Source organism: Taudactylus pleione, unplaced genomic scaffold (assembly GCF_031769625.1).
Source record: "Taudactylus pleione unplaced genomic scaffold, aTauple2 ptg000619l, whole genome shotgun sequence".
NCBI lineage: Eukaryota > Metazoa > Chordata > Amphibia > Anura > Myobatrachidae > Taudactylus > Taudactylus pleione.
The window spans coordinates 2901649-2924246 of record NW_028285021.1 but is presented as its reverse complement, the minus strand read 5'-3'; the positions used below and the strand labels follow the sequence as shown (position 1 = coordinate 2924246).

Sequence of the window (22598 nt, the reverse complement as noted above, 5' to 3'; positions counted from 1 at the left end):
TTCTTTTGAATCCGACTGTCCGGCCGATCTGGCGGAGTTGATTGGCAATCTCCGTGATTCGGCCACCTACATCAACGAGGCGGCTCTAGACATTAGTATTCTGGTGTCTAGAATTTCTTCAGCAGCGGTAGCTGCTCGTCGCACCTTGTGGCTGCGATCCTGGAAGGCGGACGCAGATTCCAAGAAAGGTCTGGAAGCGTTGCCGTTTACCGGAGAAGTTCTCTTCGGTCCGGATCTGGATAAGATTGTGGCCACGCTGGCGGCAGCCAAATCTGCCTGTCTCCCGTCGGCCGCTGCTCCTTCTGGTTCGGGACCATCGTCCTTTCGGTCATCTAGGGCCCAGGGCAGGCCCAAACCACAGTCGTTTCCTCGACAGGCTGGCCCTAAGAAATCGGTCAAGCCCCGGAAGCAGGCATGGAGTACCAGACGTCCGGCCCCCAAGCCAGATGACAAGCCTGCGGCCTGACGGTCCGGGCCTCCCTTTGGGGGATCCCAGGGTGGGAGGCCGCCTGCTACAGTTCGCCCAGTGTTTTTCGACCACTACGACAGACACTTGGGTTCTGGAGGTGGTTTCCCACGGATACGCCCTCTCCTTCCGGCACAGACCCCCGGCTCGCTTCTTCACCACGGGTCTCCCATCAGACCGGAACAAGGCTACGGAGCTGCGGAAGGTATTGCACACTATGCTCCAGGCTGGAGTTATAGTGGCGGTTCCATTCTCCCAGAGGGGCCAGGGTTTCTATTCAAATCTATTTTTGGTACAGAAACCCAATGGGTCATATCGTCCGATTCTCAACCTCAAAGCACTCAACAAGTCTTTGCGGGTCCCGAAGTTTCGGATGGAGACCCTACGGTCCATCATTCTGGCGCTGGAACCTGGGGACTACTTGGTGTCATTGGACATACAGGACGCTTACCTGCATGTCCCTATTCTTTGGCGCCATCAACAGTTCCTCAGGTTTGCAATCAGCAGCGACCACTTCCAGTTTCGGGCGTTACCTTTTGGCCTGGCAACAGCACCACGTGTTTTCACCAAGGTGATGGCGGTCATGGCGGCTTCTCTGCGGCTGCAGGGAGTCCGCATGTTGCCGTATTTGGACGACCTGTTATTGGTGGCAGGATCTCCAGAGCTCCTGTTACGCCACTTGGACCTGACCATTGCACTGCTGCAACGGCACGGCTGGCTAATCAACTGGCAGAAGTCCACTCTAATCCCGTCCCGGAGGATTCTGCATCTTGGAGCCTTATTGGACTCGGGACAGCAAAGGATCTTCGTGACGGAGGACAAGATCTCTGCTTTACAGTCAAGGGTGCGCAGTTGTCTGCACAGCCGCCGGGTGTCCTTACACTCGGCGATGAGGTTACTGGGCTCCATGGTGTCGGTGTTCGACATGGTGGAATACGCCCAGTTTCACTCCAGACCTCTGCAGCACCTGATCCTGTCCAAGTGGAACGGGCTGACTCAGTCTCTGAAGTCCCAGACGATTGTGCTCACCCAGGAGGTTCGCCTGTCCCTTACGTGGTGGTTACAGACGACCCACCTCAACAAGGGACGTCCGTTCTGGGTTCCAAATTGGGTCCTGTTGACAACGGACGCCAGTCTTCGGGGCTGGGGAGCAGTTTCGGGTCCACACTTGTTCCAGGGCAGGTGGACGCCGGCAGAAGCGGAGCTTCCAATAAATATCTTGGAACTCCGTGCGGTCTTCAATGCTCTCCAGCAGGCACAGCGGTTTCTCCAGGGTCGCCCGGTGCAGGTCCAGTCGGACAACGCTACCACCGTGGCCTACATAAACAGGCAAGGAGGAACTCGCAGTCGGGCGGCTCTCGTAGAGGTCTCTCGGATCCTGGTTTGGGCGGAGCGCAATCTTCCGGCCATATCAGCGGTCTTCATCCCGGGAGTGCTCAATTGGGAGGCGGACTTTCTAAGTCGCCAGGACGTTCATCCGGGGGAATGGTCCCTGCACCCGGACGCTTTTCAACTACTGGTGGACAGGTGGGGTCTTCCAGAAATCGACCTCATGGCGTCCCGGCACAACAACAAGTTGCCGGTGTACGGGTCTCGCACAAGAGACGAAGGGGCGTCTCTGGTGGATGCTCTGTCCGTCCGGTGGACGTTCCGGTTCGCATACCTGTTCCCTCCGGTCTCCCTTCTTCCACGGGTAATCCGGAAATTCAAACAGGAAGGAGGGACGCTCCTGTTGATAGCTCCCGCGTGGCCCAGACGGCACTGGTTCTCAGACCTTCAGGGTCTGTCCGTGGACATTCCTCTGCGGTTGCCGCTACGACCGGACCTTCTGTCTCAGGGTCCTTGCCTTCACCCGGACCTGACTCGGCTGTCTTTGACAGCGTGGCTGTTGAGACGGCCATGCTGAGGTCCCGGGGGTTTTCCAGCTCTGTGGTGCGTACCATGTTACGAGCTCGGAAACCGTCTTCCGCGAGGATATACCATCGCGTGTGGCATACGTTCTTCCAGTGGTGTCGACCGAGAGGTTATGCACCGCGGGAGTTTCGTCTGTCTCGGATTCTCGCCTTCCTGCAAGCGGGACTAGATCATGGGCTTCGCCTTGCTTCTTTGAAGGTACAGGTTTCGGCCCTATCTGTCTGGTTTCACCGTAGGATTGCTACAATCCCGGATGTGCGCACCTTTATGCAGGGTGTTCTCCGCATTCAGCCGCCCTTTGTTCCACCTGTGGCGCCTTGGGATTTGGCTGTGGTCCTGAGGGCTCTCCAAGGACCGCCGTTTGAACCACTGGGCTCAGTGGATCTTAAATGGCTAACAGCTAAGACTGTTTTCCTTCTGGCCATTGCTTCGGCCAGACGTGTTTCTGAGTTAGGGGCTCTTTCTTGTAGACCCCCTTTCTTGGTTTTTTATGGGAACAGGGCAGTGCTCCGCACTCGGCCCGAGTTTCTTCCCAAAGTTGTTTCCCAGTTTCATATTAACGAGGAAATAGTTGTTCCGGCCTTTAACTCACCGGGTCTTTCCGTGGGTGAGGCCTCTTTGGATGTTGTGCGGGCCTTAAGGACTTATGTTGACCGCACTTCTTCGTTTAGGAAGTCGGACGCTTTGTTTGTCCTCTTTGGCTTCCGTAAAAAGGGTTGGCCTGCTTCAAAGCAAACTTTGGCAGCCTGGATCCGTATGGCTATTTCTGAAGCTTATCTTCATGAAGGCCTACCGGTCCCTCCTTCTCTGAAGGCTCATTCCACTAGGTCTGTGGGTCCTTCGTGGGCAGCTCGACGTGGTGCCTCGGCAGTTCAGATCTGCAAGGCTGCTACGTGGTCTTCTGTCCATACCTTCGTGAGGTATTACAGGTTTGACACCTTCGCCTCTCAGGATGCTTCCTTCGGGCGGCGGATTCTCCTTTCTGCACAGGAGCGTCCCCACCCTTAAAGGATACTGCTTTGGGACATCCCCAAGGTATCCTGTGGATACCCTATGGACCCTGAAGTAGAAAATATGAGATATGGTAAGAACTTACCCTTGTTATCTCTATTTCTACGAAGTCCATAGGGTTCCACAGGACTCCCGCCCTGTCGCACCTGTGCTGCAGATGGGCTTTGCTCTGGTCACCGGTTTTCCGTCTCCCTCTGGTGAGAATGTGATTCTTGTATGTGTCCAGATCTTTGTTCTCTCTCTTCCTTCTCCTCCTCCGGCCTATGGCTTGGTAACTAACTGAGGTGCCTTGGCTCGGGGGCGGGGTATAGGAGGGGGACCTAGTGCATCCTGGGAGGCTGAAAGCTTAACTCTTTGGTGCCCTGCGACTGACGTCACACCTATACCCCAAGGTATCCTGTGGAACCCTATGGACTTCGTAGAAATAGAGATAACAAGGGTAAGTTCTTACCATATCTCATATTTTTCTGTAACTATGGCTTAGTAAATGACAATTGAACTGTGTGTGGAACCGTACTGACCTACTCTGTTTCCGCAGCATTCCGGTGACATCAATATGAAGATCAGAACATGCGGCTATGAAATATGAATGTTAGAGAGAATATCTATTTGAAATGTTGTTTTCCATAGCAGCTTAGATTTGCATGTTGGGTGATACAAAAGGAGGTTGGAGACCTTTTGTATCCATTTGGAATTGTCCAATAAATGCCCTGTAACAGATTTCTCCAAAGGACTGGTTATTCCAGTCTAATCAATACAGCTAGCTAGCTGAGAGTAGAAACAGTAGTCTCAGGTAACCAAAAAGGATACTCCCTTTCTGATGACCTCACAGGTAAAAGGGGGCGGGAACATAGCATGCACATCCTGAGAAAACACAGTTTAGCAGACACACTTGCAGATTTTAGAAGGAAGAGAGAGGTACACTCCCTGACCAGACAACGGAAGAATGGGTCTCAGTTCCTCTGGGTTGTTATAGCTGAGTATAAAATGTGCAATATTTAGCCTATTTGGGTGTCTGTAGCTATGTGGTGTTAATCTGTTATTAGCTTAGCATGGTGTGTGGTTTGTAGTTTTAAGGATATTCATGAGTCTGTGTTAGCATACAGTGGATGATATGTTATCTAATCTGTACTCTTCATCTACACTGTAGGGTACAATAGTCTGTTGTCAGCATGCAGGAAAGGGATTGATTGTGGAATTGTTGTGATATTTGTGAATGATTGATGCTGGTTGATTGAGATCCCCTGGTGTGTTCTGTGTTTGGGCCTTGCCATGTGTTCTGTGTTGGGGCCTGCCATGTGTTCTGTGTTGGGGCCCTGCCATGTGTTCTGTGTTGGGGCCCTGCCATGTGTTCTGTGTTGGGGCCCTGCCATGTGTTCTGTGTTGGGGCCCTGCCATGTGTTCTGTGTTGGGGCCTGCCATGTGTTCTGTGTTGGGGCCCTGCCATGTGTTCTGTGTTGGGGCCCTGCCATGTGTTCTGTGTTGGGGCCCTGCCATGTGTTCTGTGTTTGGGCCTTGCCATGTGTTCTGTGTTTGGGCCTTGCCATGTGTTCTGTGTTTGGGCCTTGCCGTGTGCTTGAACGGTATCTCTGCTTGGGAGAGATGGGCTTTGTGTGTGTTGTATACTCATGAATGTGATCATAGTGTGGTGTTGTGTGAGTCAGATAGGTATATTGTCTTTGTTGTGGTTGTAGTCATTGATGGATGATTTGCGGAGTTGCAGCTTGGTGCAGGATGGAGTTTGCCTAGGGATCATGAGGCTTGCAAACAAAGGAAAAAACATGTGCTTCGGCCCTTCCCCCTCCCCACGGTCTAGTGACTACTGGATGAGGTCTGTAGTAGGATGGTATTGTTGTATATTGGAATCAGCTTGTGTGGTATTAAATGGTGCAGTGTTTGCCTGATGTGTTGGCATATGATATTCAGCTTGCATATTTAACTAACTATGGCATTATGGGAGATTTCAATGAGGTAGCTTCATAATGGAGTTTGTTTGTAGACCATGCGGTTTGGACAATAGGGCAGGAAGCATTCCCTCACACACACTCCATCACCAGCCATCTTGAACATGTGCTCTCAGCAGACATTGATATATCTCTCATTGTATTTTAATATGTCTTTCTCTCTCTCTCTCTCTCTCTTTCTCATATTGCTCATTGTATTTTGATCTTTAATAACCGTTTCATGTATTTTAACTGTACCTTATGACCTAATGTTTGTACAATTTATTTGCGCTCATTATTAGATCATAGCGTTGTAACATCTGTACTTTTACCTGAATAATAATCTTTAGCGCTTCAGACCGCTATTCAACTGTCTCGATATTTCATTAATGGTATAATCAAAATAGCGACATCTTGTGGTTGTAGAAGGTATAGGCAGGGTTTTGTCTTAGAGGTTTTTAGGCAGGGTTTTGTCTTAGAGGTTCTAGGCAGGTGAATCTTAGAGGTTTATAGGAAGGAATATATTAAAAGGTTTATTTACAAATTTAACAAAGCCCACAGTTGCTAATACGTACGCAGTCGGCCGATTAATTTGCAGTGCGCATGCGTTGGCATTGCAGCGCGCGTGCGTGAGCAAGGCTACGCAGACGAACGACAGGGTGATTGACAGGAAGTGCCGTTTGTGGGTGGTGACGGAGGGGTGGCCGTGCGAATGCAGGCGTTCCAGTGCGTTTCAACGCCGTTGCATGGGCATGCATAAATTATCCACTGCAATACCAGATGCCTCCTGAGTGCTCATAGCGTGCGCTGAAGTTAGCAATTCCTGAGTGAGGTCTGGACTTCCTTACTTGTGCGTCTGGGTACGATGTTACCAATTGTTTCGCTATGTTGGCCAAGTGTACGGATGTGAGTAAGAGGAAGTGGGCGTCCTTATGTCAGGCTGCGTCGCAATGCGAATGCAAACATTTAAATATTACTGCTGATATCAGCAATGTAGGTGCGTGCGTATAAGCAGAATAACGATCCATGCTGAATCAGGGAGCTCATTCAGAGCCGCTCGCAAGCGGCTCGATGATTGTGCACTGCGCATGTGCCGCGTCCGCTGTGTGCGAGCCCCGCTGAGCGACTGAAGGTCAGTCGATATGGGGCTCGCAACAAAACGGGGTGGCTGTCGATGGTGAGTGATAGCTCGCCCTGTTTTGTGGGCGGGTAGGGGGGTTGGCTGCACAAACGCAGGCGTTTGTTGGGCGGTCCAACTGACATCACTATTGATGTCAGTAGTGGACTTCCTTCTCTATTAGAGCAGGACGTCCACTCAGCCTTGTGGCAGCTAGACCCTGCCCTAGGGTCTCGTCGCAATGCTGATGGTCGCGATTATCGCGATGGTCTCCTGGCCGCTCGCACAAGCTGTGGGGGGTCACCCACAGCTTTGTGAGGGGCCGGAGACCCAAAAAACCACACGACCACAAGCCCTGCGAGCAGCCGCCAGCAGCGAGCGGCTCTGAATCAGGGCCGAGGCCCTAAGACGCCTGTGCTTAAGTGTGGATAGTTTGGGAACCACTTTTTTAGGGCCTGATTCAGCAGCGTACGCAATTGCAATTACATACACAGATCGATCGATTGTTAAACACTGCACATGCATATGGACCGCACTCCATGTGCGCTACGATCGCAATGTGATTACGGACGCCACTGCGATTGCATACACAGCTTGAGTACTCACTGCATGCGATGAGACTTGCAGTTTCTGTGGCTGGTTAGACCTGATGTAAATGTTGCGTGACGGGCTGATGTGCGTGATGGTACCGATGTACATGGCCGTAGAAATCCAGCCCAGGTATAGCGGGCGTAGCCTAATCGGGGGTGACTGTGATCCCCTCAGCCCAACGCAAATCCAGGGGGGACGCGATCAGTGTGATCGCTCCCCCCTACAGGCAGAGGAGACTGTTGCTGCTGCTCAGCAGCAGCAGCGAGCAGTCTCCCACTGCACCCTAGCACACACTGCTGTGCTGGGCTGCTGACAGGAGGGAGGGGGGGGGCGGCGTCAGACCCGGGCCCCTCCAGAAAGCCCAAGCCTGTGTAATTAGTACCTGCCCCCCCACACTCTCTTGGCGCCCCTGCCGTTGTATACGCAGGAGTGCGAGGTAGTGCGGCTGTGAGAAAACAGCAGTGGGCGTCTCTAGCACATGTCAGAGGTCGGACCTCTCTAGCTGAGCTCTGGCAAGCCCTATTGACTGCCGGCTCAGTCCTACCTGTCAGGTGTCGGAGGAAGGCAGCCCAGGAGCGTACTCCTTCCAAACAGCTCCCCTCTTGCTCAAGACTGCCATCCATCACAGGTCTGGCAAGCCCTAGTGACTGCCGTCTCAGGCCCTGATTCAGAGTCGAACGCTCTGACAGAGAGCTCGCTCTGAATCAGGGCCATCCTTCTTAATTTTTAGAGTGGCCTCCTGGCCGCTCGTATAGCTGTGGGTGACCACCCACAGCTATAGCAAGCGGACAGGAAGATGGTCGCGATGTAGTAGGGTCTCGTTGCCGCAAGCCCTGGAGTGCTTTTGGCTCTATCAGAGCCTGAAGCACTCCCACTGACATCACTTGTGATGTCCGTGGGGCCGGCCCCAGACGGTAGGCGTTCACTCACCATCGACAGCACGCCCCCTTTGGTGCGAGACCCGGCTCCGGCTCCGGGTCTCGCAAATGCGCACGACGGAGCCGGCTCCGTCATGCGCATGCGCACTGGGCCAACATCGCCCCGCTTGCGAGCGCTCGGCGCTCGCGAATGGGTCTGAATCAGGCCCTCAGTCCTACCTGTCAGGTGTTGGAGGAAGGCAGCGCAGGAGCGTACTTCTTCCAAACAGCTTCCCTCTTGCTCAAGACTGCCATCCATCAAAGACATTTGATGTCTTTTTCCTGCAATGGAAGACATTTGACAAAACAAAGCAACATTTTGAATATGTTCCAGCCTACATTGTTGCAGGTCGGGGCCATGTGTCGATGCAAATTGTGTCATCCAGCTCACGGACTGCCCACTTCACTCAGAAATAGGGATGGACATTGGAAGCCTGGCATTGAATGGCTGCCAGGCTCCCGAGATCAAATCCAGTCATGTGATGCCTGCTGCCATCGCACCACCCGCCATTCGATGATATATTCGATGGTTATAGTTTGCACAAGCACAGAAGCAGTCAAACGCTGCGCGCATGTGCACTTTAGCCGAGCTGCGGGCACTACTTCTGGGTTTCTGCAGCTGAAAAACAATAGCCAGCCATCGGATGGGCATCGGAAAGCTGCATCTGATGACTTGCAACCATCGAAACCGGCAATTTGATGGAAAAAGTACTTCCATCGAATCGGGAACATTGATGGTGCTAACCAACGGCTTCCAATGTCCATCCGTTCTCAGAAAGTGAGCAGCATGCTGGAGGCTGGCCCACTCTCATAATAGATCGGGAGAGCCCCCCAAATTCGGTAGCTTCCCGGGCATTCTGGGAGAGTAGGTACAGTGCATCCGCAAGTATTCACAGCGCTTCACTTTTTTTACATTTTGTTATGTTACAGCCTTATTCCAAAATGGAATAAACTAATTTTTGTCCTCAAAATTCTACACAATACCCCATAATGACAATGTGTAAAACGTTTTTTTGAGATTTCTGCAAATTTAATAAAAAAAAAACAAACTAATAAATCACATGTACATAAGTATTCACAGCCTTTGCTCAATACATTGTTGATGCACCTTTGGCAGCAATTACAGCCTCAAGTCTTTTTGAATATGATGCCACAAGCTTGGCACACCTATCTTTGGGCAGTTACGCCCAATGTCCTCTTTGCAGCACCTCTCAACCTCCATCAGGTTGGATGGGAAGCGTTGGTGAACAGCCATTTCAGATATCTCCAGAGATGTTCAATTGGATTCAAGTCTGGGCTCTGGCTGGGCCACTCAAGGACATTCACAGCGTTGTCCTGAAGCCACTCCTTTGATATATTGGCTGTACGCTTAGGGTCGTTGTCCTGCTGAAAAATGAACTGTCGCCCCAGTCTGAGGTCAAGGAGTGCTCTGGAGCAGGTTTTCATCCCAGGATGTCTCTGTACATTGCTGCATTCATCTTTCCTCTATCCTGACTAGTCTCCCAGTTTCTGCCACTGAAAAACATCCCTACAGTATGATGCTGCCACCACCATGCTTCACTGTAGGGATGGTATTGGCCTGGTGATGAGCCGTGCCTGGTTCCCTCCAAACATAACGCCTGGCATTAACACCAAAGAGTTCAATCTTTGTCTCATTAGACCAGAGAATTTTGTTTCTCTTGGTCTAAGAGTCCTTCAGGTGCATTTTGGCAAACTCCAGGCGGGCTGCCATGTGCTTTTTACTAAGGAGTGGCTTCCGTCTGGCCACTCTACCATAGAGGCCTGATTGGTGGATTACTGCAGAGATAGTTGTCCTTGTGGAAGGTTCTCCTCTTTCCACAGAGGAATGCTGTAGCTCTGACAGAGTGAACATCGGGTTCTTGGTCAACTCCCTGACTAGGGCCCTTCTCCCACGTTCGCTCAGTTTAGATGGCCGGCCAATTCTAGGAAGAGTCCTGGTGGTTCCGAACTTCTTCCATTTACGGATGATGGAGGCCACTGTGCTCATTGGGACCTTCAAAGCAGCAGATATTTTTCTGTACCCTTCCCCAGATTTTTGCCTCGAGGCAATCCTGTCTCGGTTTACAGACAATTCCTTGGACCTCATGCTTGGTTTGTGCTCTGACATGCACTGTCAAGTGTGGGACCTTATATAGACAGGTGTATGCCTTTCAAAATCATGTCCAAACAACTGGATTTACCACAGGTGGACTCCAATTAAGCTGTTGGAACATCTCAAGGATGATCAGTGGAAACAGGATGCACCTGAGCTCAATTTTGAGCTTCATGGCAAAGGCTGTGAATACTTATGTACATGTGATTTCTTAGTTGTTGTTTTTTTAATTAAATTTGCAAAAATCTCAAAAAAACTTTTTACATGTTGTCATTATGGGGTGTTGTGTGCAGAATTTTGAGAACAAAAGTGAATTTATTCCATTTTGGAATAAGGCTGTAACACAGGGATGGGGAATCTCAGGCCCGGGGGCCGTATAAGGCCCCTAGAATCATTCGGTCTGGCCCTCAGAGCTTTTTTCTGCTAGTCTCATTTGGCTAGCAGGGTGCCTAGAATAGCACCCTGCAGCCAAAATCTATGCAGCGGTGCCGCCAGGAGCATCCTTAGGACACTTCAGACGGTCCCTCAGCAGAAAAAAGGTTCCCCACCCCTACTGTAACATAAAATGTGGAAAAAGTGAATCGCTGTGAATACTTTCTGGATGCACTGTATATCTTAAGCTGGGTACATACTGAGACAATGTCGGTACAGTATGTCCTTTCTGGCCGAATTGGAACCACATCGGCCGCATCGCTCAGTGGGGGTCATTCAGACCCGGTCGCAAGCATCGATGTGCTCGCAACCGGGTCGATGGGTAGCCCTGCGCACGCACAGCGGCCGTACTGCGTGTGTGCAAGCCCCAGAGAACTCTCTCGCTCCGGAGCTCGCTACAAAAGGGGCGGCTGTCGATGTTGATCGTCAGCTCGCCCCGTTGTGTAGGCGGGCCGGGGGGGGGGTTTCCAAAACGGAGGCGTTCCTTAAGGAATGCCTAACGTTTTGTGGGCGGCCGCAGTGACATCATCAGTGATGTCAGTGGGGAGCTTCCTGCTCGATCAGAGCAGGAAGCTCCCTGGGGCTTGCGAGTGCCCAGACCCAACCTTAGGGTCTTGTCGCAAGCCCCGATGGTCGTGATGGTCTTGACCATCGCAACCATCACCCTGGACGGCCGCTAGAGCTGTGGGTGGTAACCCACAGTTTAGCGATCGACCAAGAGGCGGCACTACAAGATGCAAGTGGCCGCCCTCATTCAGAGCGACCGCTTGCATCTAATGCCCGCCTCTGAATGAGGTCCTGTGTGTACAGCCAATATGCGCGATATTGCAAGCGGCCCCATTGCAGGTAATGAAGGACGTAACAAGGTATATATAATTCCATCATTCATTACCTCATTCTGATGTGTACCCAGGATCAGATATGTTGGGCCGACATATCGGCTGGGTACACATCACTTAGTGTGTACTCAGCTTTCGTCTTGTGCTGGTCAATGGCCTTTTAGCAGGACGCACACATTGTTCCCCGTCTACAATAGACCCTCCCCCTCCCTTTCTCGAATTGCTGCTCCCAGTCAAGTCCATGAGTGCTGGTGCTTGGCGACCAACCATATATATTGGTTATGATGGCATTGTGACAACATCTGCCCTAGACAATGCATCTCATGCTTATTATCACTTACTGACCTGCTGTATATTATCCTTGGAAATTATTTTTGACTGTTGGCAATCACAATAGACTTGTACTGTACATAAAATAGTTACAAATGAGTTATAAAAGTGCAAATTGACAAAGGACTTTAAGGAAATGGAGACTTTTTGTGATATGTATATAAATTATGTGCCCAGTATGTATACATTATATGGCACTTTCTAATTAGCCTGATCACAATTCCATACCCTCTCATTTATTTTTATAGATACGTATCTACCTAGAAGAATAGACCCATTTCATGTCGAGTCTTTAAGGAAATGCAAAATCTAGTGTGTGTACAGTATAATTTTTAATAATGTGCACACTGATTTTCTTTCCAGTAACACAGGGGTTAATAATGTGAGACAGTAAAGTAAATCTAAGTAAATCTGCCCCTTAACTAGTCAAGGTTATGTTATGTATAGTGGCTGGCTGGCTGGCACACAGCAGCAGCAGGATATAACTCAGGCTGGGCCAGCTGAGAGCCTATTGGTGAGTCTGAGGGGAGGGACAGAAATGCTGGCAGTGACAGGCCAGCATAGCACACACACAACACACACTGATCTTATATACAGTATATAGTCCAGAGCTCTGATACATAGATAGTTACCCAGCAGTAACTGCTACTTATAACACAGGCACTGTGACATACACCATACTGTATATATACACACAGGGAAAGCACATAGTGTATATATGATTATTTACCAATACTGATAAATAATTACCCAGCAATAACTGCATATAGCACCATGTACCTATAGACAGATACTGTGACTTAGGAATGACCATTATACACTCTGATGAAGTACATAGGCAGTGGTTTGCAGTATAGCTGATTTGTATACCGTACAGGACAGATGGCTCTGATATATGTCTCCTGTTTAAGGAGAATGGTTCTGGTGTCTGCACTCTCACAGCCGGTGACAGGTAACACAAACTTCTACTATATAATTATCCTCTGTCCTGAGGGTGACAGAGGCCAGCATTGCAGCACTGTACTGTATGTATGTATGTATATATATATATATCATGTATGTATGTATGTGTCCTGTCTGTACTGCTCTTTCTGAGGCTGAATCCTTTCCTGTAACTCTTCCATTAGTGAGAACTGTTCATGTAAGCTCATGTCAGATGCTGCCTCATGCTGGTAGGAATGGATTATCACTATTGTCCAAATGCCTTAAAAATGGACCACACTCACATCAAAGGTAAGTAATAAACACATTTCATATCAGTAGACATGTATCTGTTGTTTTGCTTGTAATTAAGAAACATTTTTATTGGATATTACAGAGTATTTTTGTTGATTAGTGGTAAAAAATAAGGTAAGAAAATTATATGTGAAAAATTAAAATACCAAGGACAGTTTATGCATTTTATAGCCGGTCACAAGCGGGTCGATGGTGGCCCAGTGCGCATGCGCACGACGGAGCCGGCTCCGTCGTGCGCATGCGCGAGACCCGGATAGCGATGGGCAAACCGTCGTTCCGGGTCTCATACCAAAGGGGGCGTGCTGTCGATGTTGAGTGACAGCACGCCCACTTTGGCAGGCGGGGGGAGTGGCTGCCCAGACGGAGGCGTTCCCATGGGAACACCTACCGTCTGGGGCCGGCCCCACTGACATCACTTGTGATGTCAGTGGGAGTGCTTTCGGCTCTGTTTCAGGTCCTCAGGCCCATAGTCTCTTAGTCTGTAAGATCTCACAAGCAGGGCCCTCAACTCTCTTAGTATCACCCTGGACTATCACTATCTCTAGTTTACACCCACTCATTGATTGTACTGGTTGTGTGTATTTTTGTAATTTTCCCTGTAGGGTGCTATGGACACTTGGTGGCGTCATATAAATAAAAGATAATATTAATATTTCACCACATTGTGCACAATAGAGACTACTTACTGATCTAACAGTTAAGACCAATACAGCTCCTTTGAAGCTGATGTACTGTACTGTGTACTGTATTTATATGCAGTGTTAACACTTTTCTTGCACACTGTATAAACCATTAGCTATGCAACAAATAATTCCAATGTGATTTTTTTCCTATTGTCACAGCTGGATACGAGCTCATCGCAGCATCTTTCACCATAGAGGAAGTGACAGCAAAGACAATGGTCTATCCCTCGCCAATGTGGCAAACGGGATAAAGGAGGGCTTGTACCGCCGTATATTAGTAATGGTGGGCGCTGGTATCAGTACAGACAGTGGGATCCCAGATTTCAGGTGAACGATAATCATTAAATTTCACTAAGGATTCCTTTTCTCCATGGCCACTAAGTATATAGTGATATATGTCTAACACTACCCATACAATGAAAGGATCTCAGATAGCTGAAAATGTCTATGCTATTTTACACTGGCTAAATGCATGCTATGACCATCTTTGATATGCTTTTTGCTTTATTTTTTAATAGCCTCCCTTAAGGTGCCCATACACAGTGCGAAATAGCAGCCGATCCGACGGATTGGTACGATATCGCTGCTATATCGTACCGTGTGTGGGCATGATATCGGACAGTGCGCTCTCTCGTGGGGGAGTAAATCGCACCTCCAGATCTTACTGCAAGGTCACTCGATCTGGGGATGCGATGTACAAGCCCATGCAGGCTATGCGGGTGGGGGAGGGGGGTGCCGGCATATCGGGCGGTCGGGCAGCGGTCGCTCCATGTGTGGGGATCGTAAGATATGTTGGCCATCGGATTGGCTGTTGCAGCACAAGGTGCCTATCGCACCGTGAATGGGCACCGCAGTTTGAGCGATTGTTAGCCATTGCACATGTGAGAAAGCCGCATTGCGCATGCTCAGCGATTGTTTTGCGATCACACACACAGATGATTCACTCGCAAATTGAGTGACAGGTAGTTAGCGTTTAGGGGTGTTAGAAGATCGCAGGCGTGTTTTCAGGGCATGCATAAATTAGCCACTGCAGCCTTGCTTGCAGCAGGAGAGTCCTCTGCGTGTCTGGAGACACGTTGTGTCCCTGGCACCTTAGACTTACTCAGAAGGCTGGTGGCCGCCGGGTCTGCGCTCAATGTTTTCATTGTTTCCGGTTTTGTGCGTGAGCGGCGGATGTCAGATGAAGCTTTCAGTGGGCGTCTCTAAGCACTGGACGGTGGGTGAGTCATTAGCATATTTTTGCATTTGCGATTGGTGAGATATCGCAGCCGCGATGGCATTTGTGTGCGGAACTGAATCAGGCCCGGTGTGTAAAATAGAATGATTATATTTGTCTTGTTTTACATCTCTTTACTATGGATGTATTCTTGGCACTGAGATGAATATTACACAGTGGGTTGGACATTGATGGAATTGATGCCATGTCATTTTCCATAAGTCTTGTTTCAATACAGAGACTCAAGTGAATCTGCAGTACATGAAATTGAGGGGTCTATTTACTAAGCAGTGTTAGGAGACAGAGTGAAAAGTGATAAGAAAGTAATAAGGTGCCAGCCAATCAGCTCCCAACTGTCATCTCACAGGCTGTGTTTGAAAAATGACAGTTGGGAGATGATTGGCTGACATCTTATTACTTTCTTATCACTTTTCACTCTGTCTCCTAACACTGCTTAGTAAATAGACCCCTTAGATTCCATATAATGATTACGGGTGAATATCAAATTCAGTAACTAGTTGTTCCCTGCATACTCTTTTCCCTTTACTTATCTATTACATGTTGTGTCTCGCATGTCTGTCTTGCTGCAGGTCTCCCACTAGTGGCCTGTACAGTAAACTGCAGGAATATTCCCTCCCATACCCCGAAGCCATATTTGATCTAAGCTACTTCTTGCGGGAGCCCAGTGCCTTCTTGCGTCTTTCCCAGGAACTCCTACCTGGGCGTCACCACCCCAATCCAGCACATTACTTTCTGCGCCTCCTGAATGATAAAAGGGTACTATTACGCCTCTACACACAGAACATCGATGGATTGGAGAGAGGTGAGGGTGCTGTAATTCATGCACTTACAAGTCAACTGTTCTAAAAAACATTCATGGAGGGGAAATAGAGAAACTTGCGTGGACCACGCAGCATGGTCCAGATTGACTAGAGGACTGCCCAGCCATCTAGATTGTGCTTTAATAGGCAGTGACCAGTATAGGCACTTTCAGATGTTTTTCACATCACAGAGCCAGAAATAACTTTAGGTGACACTTGCCTGTGTATTTTAGCGTCAGGAGCTTGGACCATCTCCACAGCCATCAGAGCAAGTGTCTGGTCATACGAGCACTAATACTCCGACTGAACTGCCTACTACATGCAAACAAATAAAATGGTTAAGCGCAGAGCTCTCCACGATACATACACAGAGGCCTTGTAACATCAGAAGAAGGGGTTGTGTATGAGACATGATTCTAGAACACTTTTATATTGCACAGTTCAGGGAGAACAAAACATGAACATTAGCTTAAGGCAGGGATCCACTAGCAGATACCGACACGACAGTACGATTACGACATCGTAATCGTACCGTCGTTCCCCTTCCCCCTGCAGTGCCTACACTGACCGATTGATCATTCAGTGTAGGCTCATCAATCCTCTCTGAACATGAGCAATCTGTCATTACCGGCAGATTGACCAGCATGTTCAGCAGATGATTGATGTCGGAAACGACCAGCGGGAGCGCGCATCGCTGTCTTTTCCGATATAATAGTGCCCGATGTGTGCACGATTACTGAGCGATTGCACAATTATGATGTCGTAATCGTGCAATTGCTCAGTAACATCACGTAGTGGATACGCGGCAATACTAATGTAGAATGTGTTTTTGTAATTAGTATCTAATATACTACTTTTATTTATTTATTAGTCATTTATTTGTTACTATATCATTGGATTTTACAAAAAGTGAGTTAAAAAAAAAGTCGTATTTTGCAGAACAAGGAGAAATTTTGTACACGTTCTACCACAGATGTTTTATTGCAGTGGCCGGTATCCCAGCCGAAAAATTGGTAGAAGCTCATGGCTCATTTTCATCATCCACATGTACCATGTGTCTTAAAGAGTACTCAGGAAAGACCTTCAGCGTGAGTAGCAATGTACCTGTTTAAAGGTGCATACACACGTAATGATTTTATAACCAACGATTTTCTGTCAGATTTTCCCTTGAAAAAGTGAACGATTTTTTTTAAGTGTAGTGAACGATTTTTACAACGATGAACGAAAAATGTTCCTTCCCTTAATGAAAATCTTTATGTTGGACAGTCTGAAACAGACGATGAACTACAAACGGGAGTGCGCTTGAACGATTATCATTCATCGTTATAACTCAGAAACTGAACGATTGTTTGAACGATAACGATGTCGTTAACGACAACTCATTCAAAAAATCGTTACGTGTGTATGCACCTTTAGTGCACCTTGCGTTATGTTGTGGTAGAAATCTAATTTCATGTGACCACAGGCATTTGACTGGCTCGTATACATATGACCAGTGTAGCAGTTATAAAACTTGTATCCCTGTAAACTGTGTATATTAGGGTTAATCAGCGTCACATAATGGAAATCTTTAAATCCAGCTTTATTTATGAGCAATCTCTTTAGCTCTATAGTTTGGGATTGCTTGTAAAGCCAATTTAGATCTTAAGCTGGGTACACACTAGGATGATCTGACGATTGGTAAGTGCATATGAACTTACCATTGTCTTCCTAATGTGTCATGCCTGATGTCACAACAGGGCGGGCATTTACATGTGCCCGTCCAGTTGTGTTGTCTGGTGGCCTCTGCAGCAAGTGTATGGGTGGTCAGCTGACCGCCTGTACACACAGCATGATATGCCGATATAGCTGCAGATATATTGGCCATCGACTGTGATATACAGCCAACACACTATGTCTGTGAACAACGTCCTCACAGACATATTGCTGGTACACACCCGCCAACGCACCGACGATATATCAGATGTTTAATTGAACGATCGGCCAGTGTGTACCCAGCATCAGGCATAACTAGTAAAGGTCCTAGTGGTACCGTACACGGCATACTGTTGTGATGTGTTAGCTGAAGTACTCCCATTTCAGTGTGGTTAATCAATGTACATAGGGCTTGATTCATTACAGATCGCTATTGCGATCGCAGCTATGCTGTGAAAATATGCTAATGTCTGCATCTGCTCAGCCAGCATAGAGACGCCCACTACCGCTTTCTCACATCCGTAAGATCTCGCAGGACATCGGTAACATCGAGTAACATCGGACCTTCACGCAGAATTACAGCAGGTCTGACCTGTCTCAGAAATTGTAACTTTCGTCGCACGCAGTGAGTACTCAAGCGGCGTATGCCGTTACAGTGGCTAATTTATGCACCCCCATGCAACGACGTTTAAACAGACAGACACACCTACGTTTCTCCGACCACTCCCTCGTTACCACCCCCAAACGCTGACGTCCCTTCACTCAGTCTGCGATGGCTTTCTGTCTGCGTGCGTGATCGCAGTGCTGTTGCAATCCTGACCTATGCACTGCTGTGCATACGCATGCGCAGTGCACACCATCGGCCGATCTGCGTACGCTGTTGCAACTGCGATCCGTGATGAATCAGGCCCATCATGCAGCACCTAGCTGTCAGAGGCCCTGATTCAGAGCCGGACGCTCTGACAGAGCGCTCGCTCTGAATCAGGGCCGTCCTTCTTAATTTTAGAGCGGCCTCCTGGCCGCTCGTATAGCTGTGGGTGACCACCCACAGTTATAGCGACTGGCCAGGAAGATGGTCGCGACCATCGGGCTTGCGACGAGACCCTTGTGGTAGGGTCTCGTTGCCGCAAGCCCTGGAGTGCTTTTGGCTCTATCAGAGCCGAGAGCACTCCCACTGACATCACAAGTGATGTCAGTGGGGCCGGCCCCAGACGGTAGGCGTTCCCATGGGAGCCGCCTCCGTCGTGCGCATGCGCACTGGGCCAATATCGACCCGCTTGCGAGCGCTCAGCTCTCGCGAGCAGGTCTGAATCAGGCCCAGAGTACATTGCTAAACTATTGCAGCCACAATGTTTTAGGTTTAGCGTGACCAGAATTTTAATGTAATATCAAGGAACACTTTTGCTATTGGCCAGGTTATTTTAGGGACATCTTCACCCTCTCTTCATGACATTCTCACCATACGTTTATAATTTATTTTATTGAAACTTTGAATACATATACACTAATGGGGGGTATCCTCTTAGCGATTTAAACAAGCGATTGCACGATAACGATGTCGTTATCGTGCAAGCACTTGCAAATCGCGCATGCATCGGGCATGTTTTGGACGGAAGCGACTCGCGATGCGTGTGCCCGCGGGTCGCTTCCGACATCCGACATCGCCCGTACATGCAGGTCAACCTGACGATCTCGTCAGGTTCTGCATGTGCGGGGATGAGGGATGTGCCGGGACTGAACGAGTGAACGTGCAGTCTAGGCACATTACTAGATATACAAACGACAGCACAATTGCAATGTCGCAATCGTGCTCTCGTTTGTATATCGCTAAGTGGATACCCCCCATTACACTTACAAAGCCATTTAACAACAAAGTGCATTAAATAGGCACAATAAGAGGACTTGCACTGTCCAGATGGTCAGTTATGAAAAATAGGGAGATTTCCATGGTCATACCTATAAAACCAGGGACGGCCACTGGAAACAACAGTGTAGCACGCTCACTAGTGCAATAACAACTGCTCCATCTGCAGTCATACCTCATATTGGGACATTACCGTTGAGGCTTGTACAGATAGATGTGCTATGGGGAGAACTAGAACTAATCATCTGTTTGGAAGAATTACCTTGCAAAGTCCTGACCTGGGTTCCACTGTTTTCTGACATTTTTTCCAGGATGCTGTGATGGAGTCTCGAGTCCCTCGATGTTCATCGTGTGGCGGCCTCATCAAACCCGACATTGTATTCTTCGGAGAGCAACTACCTCCTCGCTTCCTTCTGCACCTGACGGATTTCCCCAGGGCAGATCTCCTGATAGTGATGGGCACCTCACTAGAGGTCAGACAGATAGGAGCACTATGACAAATGGGAAAGGGACAAGGGGAACGTGCAGATGCCACCTGAATGTCACAGCAGAAAAGATATGGCTGTGACGATTACGCGCGCTATCGGCCGATTGTTGCGTCCTGCGCATGCATCGCAGTACGCATGCGTGGACCAGCCACAGCGATCGGGATGGACCCATCGCAGAGTGGTTGACAGGAAGTACCATTTGGGGGTGGTGATGGGGAGCAGGACTACGAAACTCAGGCGTGCCAGTGCATTTGAACGCCGTTGCAGGGGCGTGCATAAATTAGGCATTGCGATGCCCTACACGGCTTGAGTACTGCCTGCGATAAGGTTAGCAATTCCTGAGTAAGGTCAGAGCTTGTGCAAGTGTGCGTGAGGCTGCCATGGTACTCGATGTTACCGATGGTTTTGCAGTATTACTAAGTATTACGGATGTGTGTAAGGTGGGCGTCCTTATGTTGTGCTGCGACGGCATAGCGATCGCAGTGGATTAGCATATCTTTGCAGTGAAACTGAGTGCGTAATCACTATTGCATTCGCAGTTGAGATCTGTACTGAATCAGGCCCTCTACCTGTATATAGTATAGGTTTAGGGATTGTTATTGCATGTTATTCCATTATTTGGAATCTTATTGCTAAACATGTTAATTGCATTTAATAATGACCACCGCCATTCCTCGCACTGTCCCTGACATTCTCCCTTTAATTAAATTGTTCAGCAATGCAACTCTATGCAGAGTTGAACACAAGTGGGCTGCATTTGCGCCAGCAGTACATATTTTCACCCATAGGCTGCCATAACGCCCCTATCTGTGTGCTTGGTTATATACTGTAGGTATCATCATTATCAGTATGTGCTTGCACCAGATGGTGTAAAAGATGCGTCTAGAAACAGGTGTATTTACATGTATGTTCAACATGCATAGCCCTCTCTAAACGTAGCCTACATTACACCTTCATCTTATAGCCCAGTTACGTCTACTCAGCCGCAAGTGGACATGTGGCTGAGATGCATATGACTCTTTATTGCGCATAGTTGCTTATGTTTCATTCTGGAGCATACACAGGGCCTGATATAGCGGTCAATGTTTTCCGTTTACGCATGTGTACCGATGGTTATAAGCGGGAGCCACAGGACAAATTTGGATGCAAGAGCTGGGGATTCCACTGGGTATTCCTGGGAGATAACGAGGTGACTGCACAGACACAGGCGGCCATGTTTAGACAGAGATTCTGTGCCTCCATAGGGCTGGAGCAATCTTCGATTGTGCGACCGATGGTGCTTCTTAATACGCACAGCGAGGGATTAGCATAAAAGACGTAGTCGCGGCTGCAACTGCTTCAACCTCTGAGCCAGGCCCATGGTGTGAATAATCAGAGTGCGCTCGGCAACCAGACTTGTGTGTAACCCTACAGTGTCTGTAACAGGAGGCACTTTTGTTTTTTTTTACAGTTTTAAGGCTCTTTCTGCATAATACGTTTGTGCATCACTTTATTATTCATTGGAACAATTAGATATTGTTGCCCACAACTGTTGTGTATAGGCATGGTTTAATCTTTGTCCTATAGGGAAGCTCCCTTGTAACCGTGTATCTTTATGTGGTCAGGAAACTTATGACTAAAGCTAGGTACACACTGGAGCGATGTGTACCCGGAGGATATGGATGCCGCCGGGCCAACATGTCGTATCCATGGTACATGTACACATCAGAACGATGTAATGAAGGATGGAGAGAACCATCGTTCCGTCCTTCATTACCTTGCACAGCGCAGCATGTGATACAGTCTGGTTAGCCGTGCAGCACGGCTGACCTGAAGATATCACTAACGACCACGGGAGTGTGCCGATCGCCCGTACGCATTGCACGCATCATGCATCCAGGTTGACACCAACAGTGCACATGACTGGGTTAGGCTAGGCACTCATCATATGCATTTGTTTTAAGCCATTTGTTCTGCTTGCAGTATATGCATTTGCTATAAGGCATCAATAAAACTTCTCTAACGGGCCAATGTTATAATGGTCACGCACAGCTTAGCGAGTGGCCAAGAGGCTGTTTTTAAAAAATAAAATAAAAAAGCGGCCGCCCTGATTTAGAGCGAGCGCTCGCTTTTTGCGAGGGGCTCTGAATCAGGGCCCCTGTTCATACATACGGGATGTTTTTGGAGGAATTTCCAGAAAAACTGCATTGATACATTGGCAGGTCTGAGATTAGGTTGATGGATCTTTCTATATCATAAGCAGAGAAAGCTAAAAGCCTCCATTATATATTCTAAGGTATTTGTCTCTTCAGGTGGAACCATTTGCAAGTTTGGTATATACGATTAGTAGCTCCACACCACGTGTCCTTATCAATCGAGACCCCGTAGGACCATTCCTGAGCAACTCAGACGGGCTCAATGTGCTGGAGCTAGGAGAGGTCACCAGTGGAGTGAAACGCTTTGTACAGCTATTGGGATGGGAGCATGAATTGGAGGAACTAGAGAAAAGTGGCAAGGTGGGCATACACAAGGAAACGAGACAACATGTGCCATACTAAACATATACTGTAAATAGAGCAACAGGTCCTTCACCACTGTGCACACACAGGATAATCATGCATGCTAACGTGTTCTCTCTTCTTAGAATCCTGGAAGTCACATTAAAGACCATCACTTATGACCCGGGCGTGGGTCTGAGGCATGCCGCTGGGAGGAAGATACTGACACAATCAATTTTATGTTTATTGTTCATATAAATGAGAAACAGTATTTTTACTAAGACAAAGATGGAGGTAGTATAAGGCACAGACATTGGGGTATATTTACTAAGGTGCAGGTTTTTAGAAGTGGTTTTTCTTGCCCATAGCAACCAATCAGATTCTAGCTATTACCTTCTAGAAGGGGCTAGATAAATGTTAAGTAGAATCTGATTGGTTGCTATGG

General features: G+C 48.4%; 1 protein-coding gene across 7 annotated transcripts in view; it reads left to right on the top strand.

The window, feature by feature from the left end:
* LOC148479648 (NAD-dependent protein deacetylase sirtuin-3-like) overlaps window positions 1–22598 on the top strand; it is a 39975-nt gene extending 17377 nt beyond the window's left edge. For 3 of the 7 annotated variants that reach the window (XM_088454525.1, XM_088454526.1, XM_088454527.1), the window contains exons 2-8: window positions 12801–12906; window positions 13752–13919; window positions 15399–15631; window positions 16569–16717; window positions 19500–19661; window positions 21968–22171; window positions 22300–22597. In XM_088454525.1, coding sequence (XP_088310651.1) covers window positions 12830–12906; window positions 13752–13919; window positions 15399–15631; window positions 16569–16717; window positions 19500–19661; window positions 21968–22171; window positions 22300–22335 — 1029 coding nt within the window. In that variant the 5' untranslated portion in view covers window positions 12801–12829 and the 3' untranslated portion in view covers window positions 22336–22597. Of the gene's footprint in view, window positions 1–3850; window positions 4310–12168; window positions 12188–12229; window positions 12626–12800; window positions 12907–13751; window positions 13920–15398; window positions 15632–16568; window positions 16718–19499; window positions 19662–21967; window positions 22172–22299 lie in introns of those variants that run through there. The other 4 variants (XM_088454524.1, XM_088454529.1, XM_088454522.1 and 1 more) reach the window with 4 other exon arrangements.